This window comes from Artemia sp. Qi Xiang Cuo, chromosome 5 (assembly GCF_049724085.1).
Source record: "Artemia sp. Qi Xiang Cuo chromosome 5, ASM4972408v1, whole genome shotgun sequence".
Classification (NCBI taxonomy): domain Eukaryota; kingdom Metazoa; phylum Arthropoda; class Branchiopoda; order Anostraca; family Artemiidae; genus Artemia; species Artemia sp. Qi Xiang Cuo.
In genome coordinates, this window is record NC_142798.1 from 14,617,724 (window position 1) to 14,645,656 (window position 27,933).

General features: G+C 34.8%; 2 protein-coding genes across 2 annotated transcripts in view; one reads left to right on the forward strand and one right to left on the reverse strand.

Annotated features, from left to right (window-relative positions):
* The window catches only part of LOC148951843 (splicing factor C9orf78), a 57,173-nt gene extending 44,039 nt beyond the window's left edge, over positions 1-13,134 (reverse strand). Inside the window, exons 1-2 of the mRNA XM_089089355.1 lie at positions 13,040-13,134; positions 446-560 (exon numbers count right to left, since the gene is read on the reverse strand). Of these exons, the coding sequence (XP_088945481.1) occupies positions 446-560; positions 13,040-13,104 (180 nt within the window). The 5' untranslated portion in view covers positions 13,105-13,134. The remainder of the gene's footprint in view (positions 1-445; positions 561-13,039) is intronic.
* Positions 13,135-13,240: 106 nt separating this feature from the next.
* The window catches only part of LOC148951844 (CD9 antigen-like), a 54,033-nt gene continuing 39,340 nt past the window's right edge, over positions 13,241-27,933 (forward strand). The window contains exon 1 of the mRNA XM_089089354.1: positions 13,241-13,399. Within this exon, the coding sequence (XP_088945480.1) occupies positions 13,334-13,399 (66 nt within the window). The 5' untranslated portion in view covers positions 13,241-13,333. The remainder of the gene's footprint in view (positions 13,400-27,933) is intronic.

Here is a 27,933-nt window from a genome sequence, read left to right on the forward strand (position 1 = left end):
ATTTGCACAAAATCCAAAAAATATGAACTGCCATCGACGGATACTAGCGAGCAACATCGTTGATACATCGTTTCGTTTCGCGCTGAAGAAGAGAGGCGTTTGTCCTCTCGAAATATTCGCTTCGTTTTTTCAGTATCTTCATTTGGCCTATAAAAACCCCATTTTTGCTCGTTTTTCTTTCTTTATGTGCTTTGAATAGAATTTTGCGATGGAGGAGGAGCGTGCGTAGCTGTGTTGGCCTCAGTTGGGTTGTTAGTAGAAGTAGTAGGAGTACTTAAATTCACTAGCCCGTTTAAAAAATTGGAACTTCTTGCTTTGATTACAATATTGGCAGAAAAGTAACGTAATTAAAAAGCAAAACAGTGAGCATTCCTATCTAAAGATAAAATAACGATCTGCAATGCTTCATTTTTTTCTATGAAGAAATGGGAAACTGGTTACTTACAATGATCTTTTCTTGTCCAAGCTCCAGCTTTTTCCCAGTTGCAAGACTAACAGCACTAACCCCATGAGGTCTCTCTCTTAGCTTTTGTAACTCTCTGGCCTCTTCAAGCACTTCTCTAAAAACGTATACAAATTATTGTCTTTTTTCAACACACACACATTTCAGTCCTATCTACATACGTTATTGTCAATTTTTCTTCTTTTTTCAATTTTTTTCTCTACGCTTACTTTAACCCAGTAAGTTTTCCCTGCATTAACTTTTCCTCTTCATTTTTTTTTCTTACCTCTTACTCGACATTCCATAGCTTTCCTCTTTTATAATTCCTCACATGCATAATTTTTTCTCTCCTAGTACATTTTATCTACCTTTTTCTTAAAAAAAAACTTCCTTTTTTTACAATTTTTCCATTCATACGACTCTCAATCCATTAATTCACTATATAACAATTTCAAATTTCTCATTCTAGCTACCCACTGCGGCAAGAAACTGCTCCCATTCATTAGACCTACAACATATAACATTAAAATACAAATTTACAATGCATATACATTTTTGTACTTTACAATACTTACACTTTTCTTAAAACGCTTTAACACACTTTTCACTACATTTACATAAAAAAAAATTAATTCATCATCATATTTAAATCTGACTTTTCTTACTGTTTACCGAGTTTTGTTTTATTTCTTTTATTTTTCTCTCTCTCTCTATTGTCTTCCTCGTAATTATCTAATAATTTATTTCCCCCCCCTCAATGCTTTTCTTGAATAAATTATATTTCAAAAACGAATTTTCCAAGCCAGAGTTCTGAGACTCTTATCAGTAAATCAGGAATTTGTGCTCCTATCTTTTGTGCTTGCGAGTAGGAAAAAAGGTGCATATACATGGGCGTAGGGAAGGGTGGGGCAGGGGGGGGGCTGCTGCCCCCCCCCCCTAGACCTTCAAATTTCCATTACATATGGCTGAAAAACGCAGATGGTTTGGAAAAAGCAGTTGATAAAACTCCACCACACTATCGACTGCCCCCCCCCCTAAACAATATGCTGCCTAATGCTGCCTACACCCATGTGCATATAATAATATAATTCTTATTTTATAGATCTTCAATGGCGCTAAGAATCATCTTAAATCGGCTTTGCTTTCTTTTTTATTTTAAAAAATCATGCCTCATAGAATTAAACTGAAATAAAATATTTCAGTTTAAAAAGGGAGAGTTAGTGGTAAAATGTGAAACATCATTGAATAGGATTACAATGAAATAGCAAAAATACTTAGATAGTTTGAACAATGGAAAGCATATTTAAATAACTTCGGAGTTTCAGGAGTCATGCTTACACACAGTGGAGCATTTACTCCAACCCATAAAAGAATTTGTCATTATTACAGACTGTTTATCCTGTAAAATTAATGGTTATACATTATTGAATAGCAACATAGCAACTATTAGGATGGGAGAGAGTGCAATTTGCTGTGGGAGGGGTACTTAAAGCCCCAAAAAGAAAATTTCCTGACCAAATTTTCGCACTTTTCATTTGAGGTGCTTCAGGCAAATATAGATTTTTCTGTGGGTTGATACATACCCTAAATACCATTTATCATGGTTGTGACCACGCTTAAACCACCTTAAATTCCATTCTACAGGCGTGGGAGAATGGCTAATTGTGATTTGCCAGCCAATGATGACTTCAAAGTTTAGTTGTGAACTCTGGGGTGTCCCAATGTATATGTCACCCCTTCTGCTCCCAGATTCTGTCCTTGGCATGCTTGAGTTACTCCAAAATTTGAGATTGGATGGTTTGATTGCTTATAGAGTTCCAAATCTTCTTTTCCACAAGGCTGGAAAAGAAGTGGTAGAATTCTCTGCAGTTGGTAGTCTGTTGGATAATTTTCTATGAGTATCCCAGTTTCATCATTCCACATTTAACTTCTGACCTCAGTTCATTTGGAGTAATATTTATGCACTAGGCATACAGTATGGCTGCTAAGGGATTAACCCGCCTCCTCTTACTGTGAAAAATCACAGTTTTGGACAAGAAACATTAGTTTTTAAGCATAAAAAGGACTAATATTAAGACCTTTTAAGAATGGGATTCTGATGGAGGATAATCATATTTAATATTGAAAAGTAAATGCACCCAAACGATACATTTTCTTGCAAGACTGTTACATAAAAAATGGGCTTCGATGGGAAGAGCGGAAATTTTAGGAGGGGGGGGGGGGGGTAGCCACCCTTACATAATGTAAAATATGAAATAAGCCTAAGTAGAATATTAAAACAAACAGACAAATATTAAAAAAATAAAGTAAAACGGAATATTACAACCTAATACAAACAAAAGTTACCATGTATAAAATGAGCTGCCACCCCTACCACTCCACCCCTTGCAATAGTTGTTTTTTTATGATAAAAAGCTTCTGTATTTGCATTGGTTCAAAGCATAACATTTCCAATTATAATATTTAAAAGGCAATAGGTACATAAAACCCTTATAGTTATCAACTGAATATACTATTTATATTGGCGATGGTTTTTGGCATCGATTTGGAGTGGATTTTTCTCTATTGAATATTATTACCGTAAGTGCAATTATGAAATAATGGACGACTCGGATATTATTTTAAATATTGAATTTTATTTCTCAATCGATGGTATCAAAGTAGAGACAATAATTGCAAAGTCGACAAGCTTTTTCAATCATGAAACCAATCTAAAAGCAAAGGAGGTTTTACACCAGGTCCTAGAGATTGGAGCACGATTAATTAGATGCCAAAAAGACGATAAAAATGTCCTTGACATTTGTAAGTGGTTATCTACGGCATCGAAAAAAAAACGTAAGATCCCGAAATTCGTGATATACCCACCGTGTGAAATTCCAACCATTGGTGATGCGATTGCTGCAACGTTAACCTGTCTCATGAATGAACTTTCCCGTAAAACTGACAGTTTCTCTGAGCTAAATAAGCAACATATCGCAGTACAGGCAACTTCTGCCTAGCCCTCTTCCGCTCAGTCGTCTTGCACCAAGGACCAATCCAATCCTCCTACGTATTCTGTTGTGTTAAAAAATTGCCCGTCCAATCTTTCTTCTCCACTATTAAGGAAACATTTTATTGATAAAATATGTCCTGAAGCTGCAATTGATATTTCAGAGGTGAAACGTTCTTCATCAGAATGGAAAATTGTCAAAAAAAGTAAACCCGCTGCCTCTTCAATTGCTGACCAGATGAAAAAGTTCCAACCTAGCCTTTTAGCCTCTGTTAAATCTCCCGCCTTCATCGGTGTAATAAAAGGCGTACCGACAGAAATGAATGAAAAAGATATAGAGAAAATTATTCCAAAGTGTGTCAAAGCTTTGCAGTGTGGCAAGTCACGTGTCTACAAGATTTATTTTGAACAACGGAGTGATCTCCATTCCTTTCTGAAAAATTCTGTGAAGGTGTGTTATGAGGAGTTTATTGCCCAGAATTTCATATTCATACCTAGACGGTGTTTCAGATGTCATCGACAAGGACATTTTGCTGCTCATTGTAAGAACGCAGAACTGTTCTCTCGCTGAGGCTCCACAGAGCACTCTTCCACCAGGGATAATCCATGTGTTTGGAACGTGTTTTGCATTACATGTAAAGAGTCTAATCACACTTGTTACAGTATCAAATGCCCTGGCAACGCTCAAACCGATAAACGGGCAGCTAAGTAGAGAAATGGATATTCGTTTTCTCTCTTGGAATATTAATGGTGGTCTTATAAAAAAAGACCTATTCTTGAAAATATTCTTCATAATCATGATATTCTGTGTTTGCAGGAACATTTCCTGACCAGCCACACAGCCTTGGTTTACTTGACATTAGTGCCACCTTCAAAACTTTTTCGGTTCCATCTAAACATAGTTCTTCTAAAGGCAGAGCTTCTGGTGGTATTGCTACTTATGTAGTATCGAATCTTAATTCTAGTGTTTTCTTTTCTAGTGATAGTTTTTTAGCTGTTCGAGTAGGTGAGTGCGTAATAATAAATGTATATTTACCCACAGATTACAAAGATGAAGATTTTGAGAGAGATTTCGCATTGGCAGTTAGTAAACTTAGGTCTTGTCTTCGTGATATCCTTAAACTGAAAATCCCGTGTTTGATTGTAGATGATTTTAATTGTGATTTAAATTGCAGGTTGTCTTCAGCTTCTATCCGTGCTTCTTTACTATTAGGAATATTTGGTAATGATTTTAAAGTTCAACAGAAATCTGCTCAGTTTACTTACATTCATTCTTCCTCTTGCACATCTAACCTTGACCATGTTGTGTCATTTAACCTTGATATACATTGTGTTGAGGTAGTTTCTAAATTCAAGTTTCAGACCACCTTTCTATTGCTTCTAGTTTTAAACGAGAAGCTTCTCAGATTCCAGTGTTACAGGCTCATACTGTTCACCGGCATAAGTGGTATACTTCTCGCGATTGGAATAAAATTGACACATCTCAGTTCATCGAAACTTCAGATAGCATCCTAAACATGATCCGGGTTCCATTTCATCTTTTGCAAAAGTCTTCTAACAAAGACATTGATAAAATTAGGTTTACTCTTGATATCTACTCCGCAGAAATCTGCCATGAACTTTTGTGTGCTGAAAAAAGGGCAGTTCCTCTTAAAAAAATTCATGTTGGTACCCAAGTTCCCAGGTGGTCAGGAAATCTAGCGCTGTCTGAAGCTTGTGACCGTGCTAAATTTTGGTAAAAATTAAGGAGAGATTGCCTATGCCCCGTCAAGGAATAGTCAATGAACTGAGAAAAGTGTCAAAAAAATGTTTTGCTAAAGAACTTGCCCTTCATCAATCTAAAATGCAGACACTTTATTCTGAGAAGGTCAGGAATTCACCTGATCTACAGTGGAAGCTATTATCTCCTCCAATTTACCAGACCTGAATGACATCCCTTTGTCCGAATGGATATCCCATTTTTCAAAGGAATTTTCTGAGCATGATCCTGTTTTAGAGTCACAATTTTGTGACGAGCTCTGCAACTTCATTGATGAATCTCCTGACCTTGATTTTGCTGTTACTTGTGATGCTGTCATAAGAGCCATATCCCAACTTAAAAAGAAAGCGTCTTGTGTGATAGAGAAAGTGAGTACTCTAAAGATCATTAACGGAAGTTATTTACGGGTGCGTCAGCTCATCCCTCTCATATAAATGATATTTGTAGCAGGTATTGTTCCTTCCTCGTTCTGCACTGGTGATCTGACTCCGATTCCCAAAAAAGGAAAATCTGAGCTGCAACGTTCCTTTTTCCGTCCCATCACCGTCTCTACGACGATATGCAAACTTTTGAAGCTCCTTTTTCATGATGAGTTAAGACAGAAATATTACGTTCCCCCATATCAGTTCAGTCTTCAGGCTAATTTTGGCTATTCTCATGCTCTTACAGCAGTTTTTACTGCCCTCATCGACGCTGAATCTTCGGGAGAAAGTATGATCCTCGCTGGACATGACGTTAAACGTGCGTTCAATTCTTTAATTCATTCGTCCATGCTTTTTCATATGGCGAGGCGAGGTGTAAACCCATCAGTTGTCCGTGTTCTCAGTAATTGATATAGGAATCTTTTAGGGTACTTATAACTTCCACCACTCTTCCCCCTGCGATCGACTCTTCACCAATTCCATTGTAATTGCATCAACTTTCGTGTAAGGCCAAACTCTTTGAATGCCTCGTACATGCTTGCAATTCGTCTGTACCCCATCCTCGTTCAGAAAGGGAGCTATCACGTCTCTAACTTTGTCAAATAATAGTGTCCTGGATGCTCAGGAAAAGTGTCTTTCTTCGTGCATACTTGGGAGAATCGATATGTCTCTTATTTTTTATGCTAATGACATATTGAATTTCAGCCAAAAAATTCAGCGCATTGAGCAGAATTTCAAAATCCTCAAAGTTGAATATATAAAAATGGGGCTGTCTTTTAATCCTGAGAAACCCGAAGTTATCCTTTTCAGTTGGCAAAATCCCTCTACTTCTCTTCTAAATCTGGACGGTTGTCTTGTTAAACCTGCAGACCATATTACATACCTAGGCCTTCCAATTGGCACATCTATAGGCCACACACGTCGTTTGCTGATTTCTCACGTTGAGTGTAAAATTAGCATTTCTTACACTGGAATCGTAAAAAGCAAACTACGTTTCAACCATTACCTTCTAGCATCCATTTACAACGCCACAGCCCTTCCACATCTGCTTTACATTGCCCCTTTCTCGAAATTTTTTACAGTTACAGATAAAAAGCACCTATGATCAATCTTCTTCAGAGTTGCTAAATTTCTTCTACATTTGCCCCCTTGGACAAGAAACCGTAAAATTATTCATTTGTATAAGCTATCTGACCCTAATATTAGCATTAATAAATCTCTATCCCGTTTTCAAAGTAAGTTTAATCATCCATGGTCAACAATTTGTTCACAATAGTTTGTTTGTAATAATGTAATGTATGTAATGATTTTTTTTTTTTTTTTTTTTTACTTTAGTGATTACTCTGTATATGCACCTTTTTTTGACGGGCAATAAATGAATAATAATAATAATACTAATAATGTTAGTATTAATAAATCTCTCTCCTGTTTTAAAAGAAAATTTAACATCCTTTTGTATTAATGTAATGAGTTTTTTTGTCATGTATTTGAATTTTCAATGTGCATATGTGTCCTTTTTTTCTTCTTTTTTTTCTTTTTGTTTTCTTTAGTGATTACTCTGTCTACTGTACCTTTTTTTGTAAATTTTTTTGACGGGCAATAAATGAATAATAATCATAATAAAAATTTGTCAGCAATGCCCACAATAATAGACAGTATGATTTTTCCCTATCTCAACCATTATAAAAACCCCGACCGAGATGCAAGTGCTCCAGAGAACATTTAAACAACTATAAACATAAGCGACATTTGATATTTTCACGGGTAGACAAGTCAGATTTCTCTTGAACAAGAAACTTGGCGTCATTGTTTTAACACTAAATTTTAAAGAATCTATTTTTAAATTAATTTATTCCAAAAAATATATGAAAATCGTCAATTAGTAGTGCAATGTTAGTATTAGATGTTTTAAGGAATTACAAGTAGGTTTCGAAGTCTCGAGTTGGTTTCAAAGGCATTTTGAGAAAGTTTCTGCCAAAATAAGTGTTCCAGGGTAATTAAACTGCTGATGGCATATCAAATGAGAAGAGCTGTTTGTACGCGCTGATATATATATATATATATATATATATATATATATATATATATATATATATATATATATATATATATATATATATATATATATATATATATATATATATATATATATATATATATATATATATATATATATATATATATATATATATATATATATATATATATATATATATATATATATATATATATATATATATATATATATATATATATATATATATATATATATATATATATATATATATATATATATATATATATATATATATATATATATATATATATATAAGAATAAATCTACAACAATATTCTAGTTAAAAATAAGTTTTATTAGAACAATGTCATAACATGACAACATTTGATTATGAAATTTGGCACTTTGGATTGATATTTCAGTTCCAAAGTTTTATCAATTTTATCTCAAAGAAAAATTACGTGGTGGGCATTAATACAGACTTGCAGCTAATTTAAATATAATCACTTCCTTTTTTCATATGTGTTTATTGATGTTGGTTTGATTTTTATTGTCTGTAGCACTGAGGAGCTCATTAAGGAGATAATCAAACACAAGTTGCAAAAGTTTTGCCCCTTTGTTCAAAAAAAGAGATAATCAAATATTTATACTACTAAAACTAAAATAATTACTTGCTAGTTTATTTTCCTTGATAGGTATGTCCCTCGATTTCCTGATTCTTATATTTTACTTCGTAATATGCATGTGTTTGCAAACAAAAATCCAGCTCACCAAGTTTCTTTCTGCTTTTGCAATTACGAATAATACAATTTCGCACCAATTTTCAGTGACTGACAAATACATACTGGCCCGCTAATGTCAAAGTAAATGGGAGGAGCTGTTTGTACGTGCCAAGAATGAAGAGCCAAAAATCATCAAGCCATGATCTTACTGTTATATTATCTATAAAGTGGTAATACCAGAGTCAAATTTCTGCATAAAGAAGAGGAATGGGTGAGAAGAGTGATTACTCCTCTCATATACAACGTGATTACTACTGGTTTTAAGGTTTATTACTACTTTTTTATTTTTAGCTAAAAAAAAAATAAAAAATTATTTAGTTGGAAGGAGGATGGTCATGGATATATGTTTGTATTTTGTTTTTTTCCCAGGGATGATTGTATCAAAGCAATGGCCATAAAATTTCTAGAGGGCTGGTTATTATTTTAACTGAACAAAGTAAACAAAATGCAATAAATACTTATAAGATGTTCCATATCCATCCTGTCTTCAGAAGCTTAAAGCACCATCCCTAACTTATCATCACAAACAAGGTGAGGGAATAACAGTATACATACTTCTGAATCCTGAAAATACCATTCCTGGCATGTTGCAACTTAAAAATTTAAAGAAAACTCGCGGTCACTCTCAAAAGCTTTCCCAGAAATGAGCAGACACCAAGTTGAGAAGCAAGTTCTTCTCCAATAGAGTAGTCAGCCTGTTGAACTCCAGATGGCAGTCAGCTAAACCCAGATATCCGTTTGAGTGACAAAACCTTACTGACGACAATACAATGCTACAGTCCTTTAAAATACGCCTTTAATAAATATTGGATGGATTGGACAAAAGAACTGTTGAGGTGGGTCTGAAAATAAATGCTGAAAAGAAAATATGAATGGCAACACAGACTCTCTCTTGAATATCAAGTGTGAAGACCAGGACACAGAACAAATATTTCAATTCAAAACCCCCAGAAGCATAATTAAGAAAACTAGTTCAAAAGCAGAAGAGATATTGACCAGAATATGAGAAGGAAATGATACCTGCAATAGCCTCCACACAATCTGAAATCATAGTTTTTCATTTTGCTTGAATCTATGACTTTTTAATGGAAATGTCTTGCCTGTACTGCTATATACTTCAAAGACATGGCATGGAAACAAACAGCTAGCAAAAATCCAAGTATTTGAAAATATGTGCCTTAAGGGAATAACAAAAATTCCCTAGACTCAGAAAATGACTAATCAATAAATACAAGATAAACCAAGATAGTCACATGTGATCTGTATCATCGGAGTGGGAAAATATAGTCCCTCTTCATACATGCTTGAATGACTCCAGGGTTTGAGACTGATGGTTAGATTGCTGAGGGAGTTTCAAAGTGGGGCAACACAATTGGAGAAGAAGTGGTACTACCCACTGTGGTTGTTAGTTTTTAGGCAAATTTTCTGGGAGTTTCCCTGGGTTCTCTAGTTTAGGTTGGGGGGGGGGAGGGCATAAAGTGGGAATGGCTTGTAGATGCTTGAATATTGTGACAATATTACCTCTTTTCTATGGTAGGTAAGAACATTTTAGTGGCGCAGCACTGGACACATTCAAGGAGTTGTTTATCTCCTGTGAATTCAGGCAAGGTCCTTGCCATACAAAACTCAAGCACTGTGCATACCATAGGTGTGTACAGCTTTTTTATGATATTTGAATTACAGCAGAAAAATGTTCTTTGATGGTGCCAGGATGTCTCCATATGCTTGAAACATCTGAGATGACTTGCTCATGGAACTTCAACTGGGATTCAATCCTTCAATCAAGGTAATGTTCCTACTCTGTTTGTGTCAGCTTAGAGTAGCTGCTGACTCTGCAGTTGAACAATGAGTAGCCAATTGTTGTTTACAGTTTGGTGACCCAATGTGGACACCTTGCATTTTTCAGCATTGTACTCTAGCAGCTACTTTTCTCAGCAGTGTGCTAGGTTATCATCTTAAATCACAGCTTGAAAAAACAAGATTTTAATCCTTGTTGTGCTCTGTGATGACATCTGTAGGAATGATTTTTATGTCTGGTTGTTTATTACTTCCAGGTTGAGGATTCAGCTACATCCTATTTGAATTAGAATGCTTGATGTAGCCACTCTTTGTCAATTTTGCAAATAATGCGTGAGTTGCTTCAGCAGACATCGCATCTTCTGAAATCTGGTTCCATAGGTTGGCAACTCTCTTGCTGAAGAAGTGGCTTCTTTCTCTAGTGGTGCAATGTTGCATTAAAAGTTTCTTTGAATTTCCTCTACTCATATGATGCAATGGGTGAGAAAATAGCTGCAGAAGGGTGTTTCTAGGTATAATTTGTATGGGCTAGAATCATATCTCCTTGTTTTCTTCTATATGTAAGTGTGAGGAGTTTAAAATGGCATAGGCCTTCTTTATAAAACATTTTCTCCAATCCACCAGTCATTTTATTTACTCTGTGCTGCACTTTTTCCAAGACTTCTTTTTCCTTTTTGAAAAAGAGGATGTTAAAGACATTCTAGCCTCAAGCCATGATCAAACCTTGTCCCTATGATAATGGAAAGGGATTGAAAGGCAGATGATGGCATAGTCTTGGCATGAGTGCTGAAATTCAATCTGTCATCAATAATGACCCCAAGATCCCTTTATTCAGAAACTACAGAAAGAAGACCATTGTAGAGAAAATAATTTTGGTGTTGCTTATGTTTGCAAAAACAGAGCACATGACATTTACCAATATTGGAGGTAAGGAGTCATGTATCAGCCCAATTTCCAAGACTGTCAAGACTAATCTGGATAAATTGAGAATCAGAAGCTGTGGCAACTTTACCCACTAACTTAGAAAGACCCATTTAAAGGATAAGAAGGTTTGGTACAAATTTTCATACAATCTGAAGAGGCTTGGTCCAAGAATAGCCTAGTGGCCTGAGGGACACCACTTAAAACTGTTGTAGAGGAGGAATAATAAGGAGCACCACCAAAATCAAAACTTCTGACACCTTGGGTTCTATCTTATGGAAAGTCCTGTGTTCAACATATAGATCTTCAAGTACAGCTTTCAACTTTGTGATAAGGAACTTGTAGTATACTTTATCAAGGTTCTTGCTAGGTCAAGGATGATTATGTTGACAGTAAAACTTTTGTCATGTAGTTCTGTTGCTGTGACATAACCATACATCTGTAAAAGGTTTATTCACATTAAAGCTTTACTCACAAACTTTTCAAGAACTTTGACAACAGCAGACCTTATGCTGATAGGATGGTAACTCTGGTTTAGTCTTTAGGTCTTTTTCTTGTGGATTGCAGTGAAATATTCCAATCAAAAGCAGTTGCCCCTTTTGGAGAGACTGCTGAAACAGTTTTAGCTAGAGGAGAGCTGAGGAAATTTTGACATTCCCTAAGAAGCCTGGGATGCATCCCATCTGATCCTTTTTTGACACTTATTGACTTACCAAGACTAGCAAGAACCATTTGTTCATTGATACACATTTCATGCCTTGGACTAGTTACAGCATATGATGGCACTGTAGGGACAGATACATAAGATTGACAGTTAAAGAGGAAGAAAAAAAATGAGGATTCAATAAATTAGCCTTGTCTGTTGGTGATTAATGGGTCACACAATTATATACAAGGTCATGAATAGTTTGATAGTTTGAACTCCTAGCACACATATGTTTCCATAAAATTTGGGATTTACCCTAGTAAAAGAGGCAAGCTAATCTTCATAATCATAATTCTTGTTCCTGATGACATTAGTAACATGGCTTAAAGCTTTTGGGCATTTTAGCCAATTGTCCTGGGTCTTTTTCTTGTTTCATTTTCTTCAGGCTATAGTTTTTTTGTCAATCAGTCTTTTGACTTCTCTTATGAGAAATGGAAGGGTGTTGGGTTGCTTCAAAAAAATAATGCAAGAGTGCTTTTTATTTGCAGATAAGGTAATTTCTTTGAAGTTCAATTATGATTCATTTATATCATTTGTAATGAACTCTGGGCAATTATAAAATATGAATTTGAGTGCACAGCAGAGGTTGACATCATAGCCTATATCCAGAGACAATATGGTATAGACAGGGTAACAAAATTGTCACTTTTAGTAATAGGAGTGAGAAACTCATTTTTAATATGAAATTCAGGACCACTTAAAATTTCAAGGTCCAACAAGGATGGATCCTGGAAGCCTTTATATCTTGTTTGCTTATTTATGATTTGGTGAAGAAAACTCTGACCTTTAAAAATCTCGATGGCTTTTTTCGGCTGATTACAAATATAATAAGCATTTCTATTGGAAATGAATTTCAGCCCCCCCCCCCTATCGAGGTCATTTCAGGGTTAGGTTAGGTACACCCTATATCGGGGGGGGGGGGCTGAAATTCATTTCCAATAGAAATTCTTATTATATTCGTAATCAGCATAAAAAAAGGCATTGAATGATGTATTCACTTTATTTGAAACTCAATAATATGATTTGGTATATATTGACCGAGATAGGTACTTCAAAATACCTTCAGGGGACATATTTAGCCTGTAGACCCATCCCTGAAAGTTTCATTTTCCTAACCTAACCCCTTTCCAAGATAGCCAAAAGTAGCTAAACTAGAATTTTACCATTGCTTTAAATGAATAAACCCAGGACTCTTTAGACTTACAATGAGTTAGTTTCTTCTTCGTCGTCAGAGACCTTTTGCCTCCAATTCCTTATTTTTCTCTTCATTTTTATATTTTCCGTGTTTCTAAAAGTTAAATTTTGACGCTAGCTCTTTTATGGAATATTTCTTATTTTTAGATGTCTCTGTGGATATGACATGATGTCTTTCAAAGCTTTTCAGAGCTTTAGGAACTCTTAGAAGAAACATAACTTTAGTCTGTGAATTTTGTTGTGAGGAAGCAGAGAGTGAAGACCAGGAATTGAAAAGGATATATTTAGCAGCTGTAATTTAAACATGCCATTGAAGCAGTGTTTTGGCTGTTTAAAGTGTTTAGTTTGGCTCTTTAATCTGATATTTTGGGTATGTAATCTAGGCTTTTGTTTTCTCTAAGAAATTTGCATGCACCTTAGGCCAGGCCTAGATGGGAGCCCAATTCTGAAGTTCTTGAAAATTGCCTATACCTGACAAGTCTATAGCTAGGCCTATTAGAATTTTGACAAAACAGTGGGTGATTCAGGAATGGTATGCTAATTATTATTTTCTTAATAGGCTAGGGCCTAGTAAAATGCTAGTAGCCTATCCTATGATTTATTTTTTTTTTAAAGAGCCAGAAACCCACAGAAAATAGCGTAAATTTGCACAGGGCCACATAATTTAGCTAGGCTAAGATGACACAGGTTTTTAAATGTCATCAAAGGTCAGGACCCTCTAGATGGAGAAGGAGTTGAGGTAGGTACTTCAAAATAACAGTAAATTTTTACCAAATCATATTAGTCTATTGACTTCCAAATAAAGTGAATATACCACTTAATGCCTTTTTTTATGCTCTTTCCAAATAGGCCTATAATAATCATTTTTGTCAGAAATGAATTTTGCCCCTAGGCCCATACCAATTCTATCAGGGTATATATTTGCACATTAGAGGGGTGGGGGTAAAGTTCAAACTTACCTCCTATTTACATCAGAAATAAAATTTGCCCCTACCCCCCCCCCCAATGTGCAAATAGCCTATATAGGCCTAGCCCATGGGCATATGGGGGCAGCTGCCCCCCCCCCCCCCCCTAGACAATATGCTGCCTACATCCATGGCCTAGCCTACCCTGAATTGGTATATATAGGGGTGGGGGTAAAATTCATTTCTGACAAAAATTAATAGGATTATATTTGGAAAGAGCATAAAAAAGGCATTGAGTGGCATATTCACTTTATTTGTAAGTCAATAATATGATTTGGTAAAAATTTACCAAAATAAAATTAAAGTTCAATATAGGGATAAAATGCTTTTTAATAGAAAGTGTATAGAACTTCACAAAAAATACCAGATATTTTGGTCACATATACAGTGATTGTTATCAGTAATAAAACTAAACTAAAACAATATAAAACAAAAGTTTATATACAAAATCAAGTAAAACTACATATTGTTTAATTCTCTAATTCTTTTCAAAGCAAAGGCAGAACCTTACTTTATTCACCTTCTTGGATTCGGTTTATTAGCGTTCAATGATATAACATTGGGACAGAGGTCACCTACAGTGGGTGAATTGAACTTTGCTCTGTCAGATTTTAATAAATTATCATAGATAGAGTCCAGCCCATTTTAACCTGTAACCCGATTCAAAGCAATATTCTTGAATAAGATTTTCTTTATTTCAAGAGTTTCACAAAAATTTTGCTTTAAACCCCGATCCCTAGAAATCAAAGAGACATTCTTGAACAAAATAAAATGGTCTGGAAAATTGAAAATATGTTCTGAAAGGGCTGAAGTAAAATCTTCAGACTTAGAATCTTGCTTTAAAGCCAAAGAAATGGAATCTTAATGCTATAATAATCTCATTTCCAAACTCTGGTTAGTACATCCCACATATGAGCTTCTGCAAGTACATGGGATCTGATAAACCCCACTTTGTTGCCCCAATGAAGTTAGATCCTTCCCAGAATTTAAAAAAGTACCCAAAGTATTATTACTCTTTAAAGTTACCCTTAGACCATTACTTTGTAAAATTCTTTTAAGTTTCACTTAGCCCAGGTACATATGGTAAGGAGCAGAAAACATCCTTCTCCCGAGTCGTCTCCACGACTTCCTTGGAAATCTTTAGAAATCTTTTTCTTCTTCTTGAAAAAGTCTGGTTAATTAACCACTCTGAATACATGCTGTGTATTAGTATTTTTCTTAGAAAAGACAACTCCTCAAAAAATTTTGGAGTGCAAATACTAAAGATTCGGTCAGTTAAAGAAATAATCAAACCAATTTTTACTTGGCAAGCATGACTGAAACTATAAGACAAAAATCTATTGTTATTTGTTGGTTTTCTGTTTGACAGACTATTTTCATTTTTCAAAAGAATAACATCAATAAAAGGAAGTTTCCCTTTCTCTTCTAATTAAACAGTAAAATTTAAATCCCCCCCCCCCCCCCCAAACAATTAAGATGTTCCAAAAATCCTTTTAATTCTTCCTCCCCATAATCCCATACTGAAATTATGTCATCCATATACCAGCCCCAAAAAATATGCTTTAAAAAATACAAATCTAATGCAATTGTTTCAATATTCTCCACAAAAATATTAGCTAATAAAGCAGATAAAAGGGTCCCCATAGGTAAACCATTTATTTGTTCAAAATACTCCCCTCTAAATTGAAAAAAAAATAAGAGAACTTATTGCACAACCTTAGTAAATACATAATTACAGAAACTTCCAAATCTGTTTTGCCACTAATTAAATCCAAATTTCTTAACAGCTTTCTTTCTAGAAAAGGTTCAGCTGCTTTTACATCAATATTTGTGTACATTGATATAATGTCAAACCTTGAAAGCAATGAACTTAAAGAAATTTCTACTTTTTTCAGTTTTTCAACCAAATTTGAAGAATTCTTAATGTATGAAATTTGTGCAGACACAAGTGGTTTACATATTGACACTAACCACTTGCTCAAAACACTTGTTGTTGACCTTGTACTTGACACAGTTGGTTGTAATGGTAGGTTAGGCTTATGAATTTTGGGAAGTCCATATAATTTGGGGCACAAGGAACTGCATGGCTGGCATTTGTAATAAAGTTGAGGTGTTATTTTTCCATCATCCTTTAAACACTTTAATTTGTTCTTAAACTTATTTGTAAAAGAGTCTGTTGGATTATACAATAGCTTCTTGTATGTTTTTTCATCATTTAGTAAACTTCTTAGTTTTTATTTGCAGTCCTCAGTATTCATGAAAACTAAAGTGTTACTCTTATCTGCTTTTGTAATGGTAATTGAACCATCCTTTTTCAAGTTTTTAAGAATTCTTATGTCTTTGATGGTTGTACTAGAAAATTCTGGTGTCAGTACAAAATTAGATAGGGTTTTTACAGTAGAAGCTCTTACTAAGCTAAAATCTTTTATTAGATTTGCGTATTTATGCAAAGATGTTTCTATTGAAGAGATAATGCCTTCCATGGGGACTTTATCTGGTTTAAAACAAAATTCTGGACCCTTTTCAAGCACTGATTGTTCTTGTATTGTTAAAGTTCTTGATGAAAAATTAACCACACCTAGTCCAAGAATTGACAAAGGTATTACCACCTTATTTGTTGATAATTTCAAAAACTTTTTTAGCAGTCTTTCTCTGGAAAGGCAAAAGTCATGATTGAATTGATTTTTTCCTGTTTGTTGAATAAAAAAAAAGTCACTTACACTAGTCTTTTTTGATATAAGATTTTCCAGGGAAAGTTTATCTCACTATTAAAGCTCTTTTTTTTTACTTTTATCCCTTAATAATGTGATTTAAAGTCTTGAAATGTAAGCTTTGTTATTGCTTTGAATTGGGATACAGGTGAGTTTGGGCTGAACTCTATCTATGATAATTTATTAAAATCTGACAGATTAAAGTTCAATTCACCCAATGTAGTTGACCTCTGTCCAAATGTCATATCATTGAATGCTAATGAACCAAATCCAAGAAGGTAAAAGAGGCTAGCTTCCGCCTTTGTTTTGAAAAGAATTAGAGAATTAAACAATATGTAGTTTTATTTGATTTTGTATATAAACTTTTTTTTTTAATTGTTTTAGTTTAGTTTTACGACTGATGACGGTCACTGCATATGTGACCGAAATATCTGGTATTTTTGTGAATTTCTATACACTGTCTATTAAAAAGGATTTTATCCCTAATTTGAACTTTTATTTTATTGTCATGGAAAGGCAGTGTGGTCTCCAAAATTGTCTATACCAAAATAACTTCCCAGGACATGCTTTAGCCTATATACCCATCCCTGAAAGTTTCATTTTCCTAACCTAACCCTTTTCCAAGTTAGCCAAATATGGCTAAAGTAGAATTGCACTGCTTTTTTTAAAAAACTTCACAAAACAAGTTTTTCAAAGAAAAGTAAAAAGCTCCATTAAACCAAAAATGGGCAGAAATAAATTCAAATAATCTTCCAAGTGTAAAACTGCCACAAATCATTATTAATAAATAAATGAAACTCAAAACATACAGAAATTAGAATAGATAGCCAAGTCAAACTAAAAAACAAGCAAAAATTAACATTATTAGGGTTGACAACCCACATGCCTTTTCAAGACCAGAACCCAATTTAGGTCTTAGGCTACTGAAGAGAAAAAACAAATGACCATGGATTGTCAGTTTAATATAGATATGCTGATATTTATTCCTTAAAGTTTTATTTTTTATTTATTTAACTAAAAAAAGTGAAAACATTTAGGACATTTTGCTTTTTGTAGATTGCAAATTTCCCTTTCCCTAAGATTTAATATTTTGGTTGGATGTGTTTGGAGAAATGATGGGCATGAGGGGGCATGGCATGGGGGAACGGCAACCAGTCGGTTGCCCTTCAATTGCTTTTGACTGTGAAAGAGGGCACTAGCCCTTTCAATTTGCAACCAAATGAGCCCTTTTCAAAGTTTCTACAACAACAAATGTCCATCTTAAAATTTCTATCATATGCATTTTGGGAAAATAGAATGTGTGTGGGGGTTGGGGGGGGTATCTACCCTCTGATCATTTTGACTCTTGAAAAGGGCACTATAACTTCTGATTACCAATCCAATGAGCCATCTCTGAAGTTTATATGACCACCCTTTCTATAAGAACCTTATAGTCTGAGATCATGGTTGTATGCTACAAATGCTACATTAGACCGCTCACTGAATATGCCTGCCCAGTGTGGCACAGCGCACTGACCATAGATCAAAGTGACAAAATTGAAGGATTGCAGAAAAGGGCCTGCAAAATAATACTGGGGAGTAGTTACGTTGACTATGAGATGAGCCTCAAAGTTCTGAAGTTGGAGTCCCTCAAAGAGAGAAGGCACACACTGGTAATGGACTTTGGTCGAAAAATCCTCGACTCTGAAACACACCGTGATCTACTTCCGGATTTTGAGGCGCGCCAAACTCAGCATTCTACAAGGCTCAGAGAAATAACGAAAAACGCAGCAAAGCTGGAACGACCGCCGATCCACTCATCCGATCGCTACCTGAAGTCATTTGGTCCATACTTCGTAAAACACTACAATGGTGACCCAAAAAAATTGTAAATAAATCAAGTTTGAACAATTTAATTTTGTAAGTGTTTTTAAATTGTTTGACTTCTGCTGTTATTTTTGTTGTTAACAAGAATATTAAGGAAAAAATAAAGTGAATTTGAAAAATATGCCTCCAGGGTGTAACTTACAACCCTTGCCCTGATGGCTATGGGGGGGGGGGGGTTCATCCTCAAAGATATATATTCTTGACCTACTCTGTACAAAATAGCTATATCAAAATATTGATTAGATGTATTTGGGGAAATGATTGGGGGGGGGGGCTGGTTTACCTCCAATCACTTTCGACGGTTAAAAAGGCCACTCGAACTTCTGATTACCAATCCAATTAGCCCCCTCTGTGGTTTATATGACCATCCTTTCTATTAAAAAAGAACCTTATATGCCCCCAGGGCATAACTTAAAACCCTTGCCCTGAGGGTTGTGGGGAGGAGGTTGTCAACCTCAAAGTCATAATTTCCAGACCTTTGAACTATGTTGAACAAAATGGCTATCTCAAGGTCCAAGGTTTTATTATTAATACCATATCTACACAACATATTAAATTCTCAACAGAGAGAAAACTTGACTGAGTTGGGAACAAAAAACACTTAACATATAGATTTAAATTAATTGTACCTCTACTAATATTCTACTTATAGAGATTTAAACCAAAATCTTAAATTTTCTATTTCTAACTACCCATAAGAATAAGATACAAAATAATAGGTAGATATATAATAATAAGTAAAATAAGAGGAACCTTTCCAGGCTTCTCAACCCACCAAAAGAAATGAAAAAAAAATTACTAACTTTTTTCAACTCATCAACAGGGGAAGTGGGCCAACTCCTCCCGAAACACGCCATACAAAAGGAGGTGTCCAGATGTATGTACAAGCACACACACACACATATACCAATATACACATACATATATGTACATATACATATTAACAAATTACATCTTCATTAAGCATTCCGTAATTTTATTTTTTAGTGTTGATAGGGGAAGAGATAGATTACAATTTTTAGCAAACTTATTCCATACTGTAACTAAATTATTTCTTAGTGAAAAATGCGATCTGTCAGATTTAATTAGCAGTTGACAGACCATCCACTGCCTCTTGGACTGTCAACATGAATCCACCTCATCCAATATCTGTAACAGCTCAGATTCATAAAAATACGCAGGCAATGCCTTCTTACAATACTGAACAATAAACAGAACTGACAGAAAAATTACAAACTGGTTAACTGGAAGGATATTCAATATAACATACATACTCTTGAGTACTTGATTTGTTTGGTAACAAAACAGGAGATGGATACATTCTTTCAGTACTCTTAATCCTTTATTCTGTTTTCTCTGGAGTGGCAGTAGATGGCTCCTAAATGTATTGATATAAACGAGTGGGCAATAATTAAGGTAAGAATGTATTAAGGTAAAATAGACGGACCTCAATTCATTATAAGGTACAATAAACTTCAGATACGCATAATTCTAACATTTCTGCTTAATTTCAACTGAAGATGGCTAATATGGTGCTTGAATGACAGGTTTTACTCAATGATAATTCCTAAATAACATACAAAACTAACATGCTCAGTACACACACACATTGTTTGAAGCCTCAACTGACTGGAGTCCAGGACAAGAAGTTGAAGTCCAAGAGTAAATAATAAATTTCGTCTTCTTAGAATTTGCTGTCAGACAATTAGACTTAAACCACAACAGAATTCTATCAATTGACTAATATATTTTGCCAAAGTAACAGATCATTGGGTCCAGAGACACTACACCCCATTTTATCAGCAAACAACACAGTAAGTCTGAGATCAACAGCACAGTAAGTTCAAAAATTTTGATTGGGTGTATTTGGGGAGATCATTGGTGTAGAGGAGGGGCCTTCCAATCACTTTTGACTATTAAAAAAGGCACTGACCCTCTCAATTTCCAATCAAATGAGCTCTTTTTGAAGTTTCTACAATATTTTTTTCTATAAGAAGTTCCCTGATCTAAAAAAAGAAAAAAAAAATACATTGCTCTTTGCTTAGGCAGCACCTTTGTGCTTGCGCTTTTGTGCTGCCTGTGATATTTTTGTTCTGATATTTCTATCATACAGCATTAGGAGTGCTGATTAGACCAGGTAAGCCCCCCCCCCCCCCCCCCTAAAATTCAGCTTATGGGTGCTCAGGTTGAAAACATATCATTAGTTTATAAATAAGTTGTTCAAGAGTATAATATATTCCAAAAATACTTATTTATAATAATTCAAACCTCATTTATTAAGCAACTCAGATATAAACTGTTTTCCTACCATTTCAAGTTTTTTGAATGCCATTGACAAGAATAGCACTGAGTTTTGCAATTCAAAACTTTGCCATCAACAATTCAGGGTATGTTCCAATTCAGGGTATATATTTGCACATTAGGGGGGTGTGGGGGTGGGTAAATTTGCAGTAAGCCATATAATTTAGCTAGGATAGAAGTGAAAACATCATTTGATGCTTTTTTTTATGGTTTTTCATTATTCATATAAAATACCTTTGGGGCCCCTTTAAGGGCTCAAGATACAACTAGCCCAAGAAGCAATTCTTGAATTATGAAAGAGTATAAAAAAGGCATCAAATGACGTTTTCACTTTCATCTTTGCTAAATTATGTGACACATTGCAAATTTACCAAAAATGATGTCACTTTTGTGGTGATGTCATTTTCAAGAAGTTTCAGGTACTTTCTAAAAAAATCCTGCCAATATGTTTTCAAAATAATGTTTACCGTTAACACTCTGGAAGAAAACAATTGTGATTCCTGATTCAGCTACAAATGACAATTTTTTCTCACTAGGCCTTTTTTTAGAAACATTTTTTTAAACTGTTGGTCTAGAATGGACTCTTTTACCTTTTGTGGTCCTATCAAGAGCTCAAAATGTTATTTCCCTCAGAGTAAATATTGAGTAGTTCATATTAGGCCAATTGACCTACAAGTAAAATGAACATACCAATAGGTGCCATTTTGTATGCTCTTTATGAATATAATAATTGCTTTTCTTGCAAATTCAGTTTTAAGTCTTTTTGGACCCTTGAAAACGATCATTTCTTTTTATGTTTTATGGTAGGCTATAAAAGGGTTAAAACAATGGTTTCAAACTTACTGTTTTATTATAAAATCCATTTTGTGAAAGTTTACTATCTGCAAACATTGATTTGTCACAATTAAGTTCAATAAAAAATTCAAAACAATTTACCCATTTTTCCATCCACCATGTTTCTCCTGTCAGTTTTGATATTTTTTAACATATAGGCATATTTTTGACATATTAAAAACAGCAGTTTTCAAGCCAACTAACAGAATAAGAAGAAAACAGGGTGGATTTGTTTTGAATGTTTTTTTTTTTCAACTTGATACTGACAGATCAGTTTTTTTTAATTATAAACCTTTTACAAAATGGATTTATAATGAAATAGTAAGTTTGAAATAAATGTAGTTTTGAAATTGATGTAACCTATCTTTATATCCAGAAAATATAGAATGAAATTATTTTTTTCATGGGTTCTGAAAGGGCTTAAAATTGAGTTTGTGAGAAAAGCAATTGTTATATTCTGAAAGAGCATAAGAAATGACATCTAATGGTATGTTAACTTTATTTGTAGGTCAATAATATGAACTGCTCAATATTTATATCCCCCAGAAGCAATTATTCAATTTTGAAAGAGCATAAGAAAATGCAGCAAGTGATAAAATTACCTTGAATTGCATGTCTAGTGAGATAAGGTGGTTATGTAGGCCTATTCACTTTCTTCCTTGCTAAATTATGTTGCCAATTGTAAATTTGCCTGATTTGGTACTAATTTAGTGGGGGAGTACAGATACCCCTCCTCCCTCAGAAGTGAACTTTAAGGTATTTTCAAAAAAAAAATTTTCCAAAATTAAGCATTTTTTCAAGGAATTGAAGATCTGTCTCTACAGAATCTGATGAAAATATTTGGTACTTTTTGTTTGAGTATGGTACCCATCTTTTGCACATGATTCCAAGGTTTGAAAAGCTATATCTCAGGGTACAAGAAACCAAGAAAATTTTTTGCCTGTTAGTAATGACCAATTCCTCCTTCAAACAGAATCAATAGGCTAGTTTTCTTAAAGAAGAGGAGTATCAGCAGGATGCAATTCAAAAGTAATGCAAGAATTTTTTTTTTTTTTTGATTAATTTGTTGAACAGATTTGCACAAGGAGTTAAAGCTCTTCCAAGTACTCTCCCATGGTATTTACACATTTTTCAGTGACTGCCTTGAATAGTATGCACCTTGAAAGATGTCTTGGGGGACCTCTTACAAGGTCTTTGACATGGCTGATTGGACGTCTTCTATTGTTGAAAAAAGGATTTCATTTCAGGGCTGTCTTAATTCAAGGGAACAAAGAGAAGTCTACTGGGTGAAATCAGGACCATATGAGTTTAGGCAATGAATAGGTACTATTTTGAAGATGAAGATGGCTTTAAACGATTGTTTGCCTGTTATTTCAAGGAAATTAATGGTCCTGTGCCAATTTTAAATTCTTGGTCAACCTTCTTAAGACCATAGGCGGGTGTGCCTTGTTTGCCTCTCATTCCAGGCAAAAGCCCTATGTCAATTTTAAATTCTTTGTCAACCTGCCTGAGACTCTAGGCAGGCTGGCATGCCTTTCCAAAAACTGGCAAACAAGTATTTGTCCAATAAGAGGGTCATACTTACTCCCGCCATTTACCCGTGCAGCCATTTAAACATTTGCCTCTCAATTACCTGGACTATCTGTCTTGGCTTTTTCTTTCTACAATTACCCATGTCTTAAGGCCTACTGCAAAACACTTGATTTTCAATTCAAAAACTAACACACAAGTATTTGTCCAATAAGAGAGTCTTACTTACTCCCGCCATTTACCCGTGCAGCCATTTAAACATTTACCTCTCAATTACCTGGACTATCTGTCTTGGCTTTTTCTTTCTACAGTTACCCATGTCTTGATGCCTACTGCAAAATAATTGATTTCAATTCAAAAACTAACAAACAAGTATTTGTCCAATAAGAGAGTCATACTTACTACTACCATTTACCCATGCAGCCATTTAAACATTTACCTCTCAATTACTTGGACTATCTGTCTTGGCTTTTCTTTCTAGAATTAGCCATGTCTTGATGCCTACTGCAAAATACTTGATTTTCAATTCAAAATCAACAGCTAGTGTTGCATGTGGTGACCAGGAACTCCCAGACTCTTAGTGTATTGTGACAAGTTCTGTTGTCATGATGGAGTTGTCAGGTAGTGGAAATGTCTTTTTTCATATCAACAGCCCTGTCTTTCCAACATATCAACTTAATAGACAATTTTAACTGTCAGTCTGTGGGGAATTTCATATGAACCACTCCTTTGCTATAAAAAAAGACAATGAGCATTGTTTTCCAGCTCCTTATATACTGATCCTTACCATTTTAGGTTTGAGGGCTGGTTGGTGTGTCACTCAGAGCTTTATTGTTTTGTTTCTGGTTCATATTCAGAACTTGGGTACCATCACCAGTAATGACATAAGTGTAATAATCAGGTTCATTTTCAACATGTTGCAAAAGTTTTATTGAAATTTTCATTTGGTTGGTATTTTGGTTGCCTGTCAACACCTTGATTACAAGCTTCTTCATCATTAAATCTTCAGTATGGTAACAATGCAGCCGTAGACAGCAGGTTTTTTCATTGGCAAACATATTGATACCTAATTGATGGTCATAGTCCAATAATTATCAAGCACAGGTACAGTGTTAGCAGTTTTGCTGGTTGAAAGCTTCCCAGAGCATTGTTTGTTTTTTAACCCTTGTCTAAGCCCTCCTTTAAGGCTTTTAAACACCTTGAAACTTGTGAGCAGGATAGAGCAGAGTCCCTGTAGGCCATACAAATCACCTTGAAACTTTTTCAATTTAACACAGAACTTAGTTGTACAACATTGCTTTGCATCAATTCTATTTTTTTTTTATGACATGGTTGGCCACCAGCAATATCCTGGGGAGAGGGGCATTCTGACAAGAGTGCCAGAAAAATCGTGGGGGGATCCCACAATCCCCCATGGGGGATCTTCTACAAACTACCCTAAAGAAGTGAAAGGACCTTCATGGTGAACCATATACCCTGCTGCAAAGAAGAGGAAAAATCTTAATATTTTTCCTCTAAGGGATAGCTAAGTGGTGAGAGTGTGGGCTTCAATACATTTTAACTAACCCAAGTTGGGGATATATATTCATTTGTGAAAACGTCATTAATCTAGCTTCAAAAGTTTTCAAGATAGTAAAGAGTATTTTGCCCAAAGGTATGAAAGCAGACATAACGACAAACAAGTAATAATATTTAACTTCTTGAATTCTGAAAAAACCCTTTAAACCATGAGGGGAGAGAACAGAAATATGATCCAATCTATTTCCCAATCCTTAGTCTAAATCTACATGTTTTTTAGACATCCCTTCTGTTTACTCAAGGTACCAATCTTGTACATTGTACACTTTTTTAGTATGTGTGGCCAAACAATTAGAATTGACTGAGCAGTCTTGCCATAGCTTGTAGAGCTAGGATAAGAAGTCTGAATAAACTATGTAAAACTAAACCCTAACACTTACTTTCCCAGAAATCTTACAAAAACCATTTAACTTCCCTTGTTTTGTGCTGGAAATAGAAATTTTACTTTAACAAAACTCACATTATGAAAAAGTATGATTCTTTTTCTTGTTAATATTTACTACTACTAACAACTCACCACAGCACCAAGCCGCCTGAGGCCACACAGCTACACACGCTCCTCCTCCATCCCAATCTATTCAAACCCTCCCACAAAGTTCCCATTTCCTTTAAATCTTTCTTTGTGACGTTTTCCCACCCCAGACGAGGACGACCTGCTTTCCATTTAGCCCTAAACGGTTGGCCAAAAAGAACAATCTTCTGCAATCTGTCACCCTTCATCTGCACAACGTGCCCTAGCCACCTCAACCTTTCTTTCATTATAGCCCTAGAGAGCGGTACTGAACCAATTTTTCGTACAGCCTTTTGTTTGAAATACGGTCGGTCAGCCAGGTACGCAGAACAATCCTTAGGCAATTTTTCTGGAAAACATCTAGCAAATGTTGATCTGCTTTTCGGAGCGCCCATGCCTCAGAGCCATATTTGACCACTGTCATCACTGTAGCTTCTAATATTCTAATCTTGGTTTGCAGACTTATCTTCCTATTCTTCCAAACTTTTTTCAACTGTGGAAAAACATCCTGAGCCTTGATTATTCTACTTTTTGTAATGGAACAAAATTTTCATTTTAAATTCTGGAAAAGGCAGTCCCTACAAATGCTCTTTCATACCTGCTAGGAAAATATACAAAATCAGCTGGAAGGGAACATCATTTGAACAATTTTGCAGCTTTAGGAGTTCCCTTTGATTGAAAACCTTGACAACACAGGGTACTTAAATTCCATTGTCTTTTCAATCAAATTCCAACCACAGATTGTCAAACTACTGATTGTCAATTCGCAATACGATTAGATTGATGCTTCCATTTGAAAACCTTCGTGGTACAAAATGCTGATGAAGAAAAAAGCATCACTCTAACTGACGTTAACAAGTTTTTATGTCATTTTTATACAATTGACATCAATCCAAATATTGACATTGCATTAAGAATGATTCTTAGTGTGCCTGCCACAAACTGCATTGGAGAAAGATCCTTAACCACTCTTTGTTGGGTGAAGAAATACTAAAGATCTTCAACCATCCAGGACAGATTGACATCATTGTCCCTGCTCACTATTGAGGGAAGCCTGACTCAAATACGCTATATGATGACATCATAGACGCCTCTGAAGGAAAAATAGCAAGGAGGAAGGCTTTGTCAATTGGCTTGAAGACATAGTCCTACTTACAAAATAATGTATAATGCGTGCATGTATTTATGTGTTGCTATCTACCAATGGATTAAACTTATTTCCAATACTTTGTTGGTTTACTTAATACGCCAACATTTGATTCTCAAATTATTATCATAAATGATGTTATTATGTAATAAAATAAAAATGTTCCCCTCCTATGGTATGAATACGGAATGGCAAAAATGATTGGGCCTAGAAGTGTCAAAGCTTTAAATCTGGCCCTGGATGATCAGCTGATGCTGAAGTTTCTAGAAGGAATCAAATCCCTTTAATCAATAACAAATTGGTTTAATTAATTTAAACTAGTGAATAGCACTCAGCCCTAAAATCATTTACCAGAAGGAAATCATCAACATACACAGCAGTTTTTCTAACTAGCATATATTTGTTACCATCATATTGGATTTGTTATGAAAAAAAACTATGGTTTATCATATATGAGTTCCTTTCACTTTTCTTCTTTTTTTGTATTAATTATAAAAAAAAACTTTCCAAAAAGAAGTTTCTCAAAGAAAAGTTAAGAGCTATATTAAACTTATAAATTCCAAAAAAATCAAAACGAACAGAAATTAAATATGCAGTCATAACCAGAGCATAGAGTTTCATAACCAACTCTAGATATGTTGGAGTGATAACTGACTCCAACTAGATATTTTCAATATACCAACTCCGACTCCATAGCCCTGTTTGAGAGTTTCATTTAACTCCATTCAGCAAAAATTTAGTAAAACTCCAACTCCACTTAGTAAACATACAGGCAACAGGTACTAATATAAATGAATATGTAAATCGTAAAACGAGTAAAAATTAAATTGAATATTTAAGTCAAATTTAAAACAAAAACAAAAATCACCGCAAACAGGAGTTTGGCTATTCCCCCTCTCCCCTCTCCTAGCCACAAAAGTATAAAGCCTGTTGTGTCATTTGCGTTTTATTGTAAATTATATGTGTCTTGGAAATAACTAATGAAAATAAACTGAATATTTTATAGATAATGATACTAATTGCTTGAAACTTAGCAATTCCAGATTTTGTTTCACCGTATTTTTATTTTGTTTTTGTCAATGATGTAAACATAAAAGAAAACATTTGTAATACAATTCGTTTTCAGTGGCCTGGACTATAAACATTTCACAACCCAGAACACATCGTTTTTCAAACCCTTGATGTGTACATATTTTTTTCCTATGTTACAACCATTGATATTTAGATATTTAATGTTCTAAAGCCACAAGGGCTACAAAAAAGAACAACAACACAACATACACAAATACAACATTATTTTCAGCACTCAACCCTCACCCCCCTCCTTACAAAGATCTTTCTCTGTGTCATTCCCAATTTTATATATTTTGCTATCTTTCTTGTTGTTCCATAATCTTTTGATCCCATTATTGAAACTAGCCACTCACTTGTCCCCAATTTGCCAAAAGATAATTCTTTCCT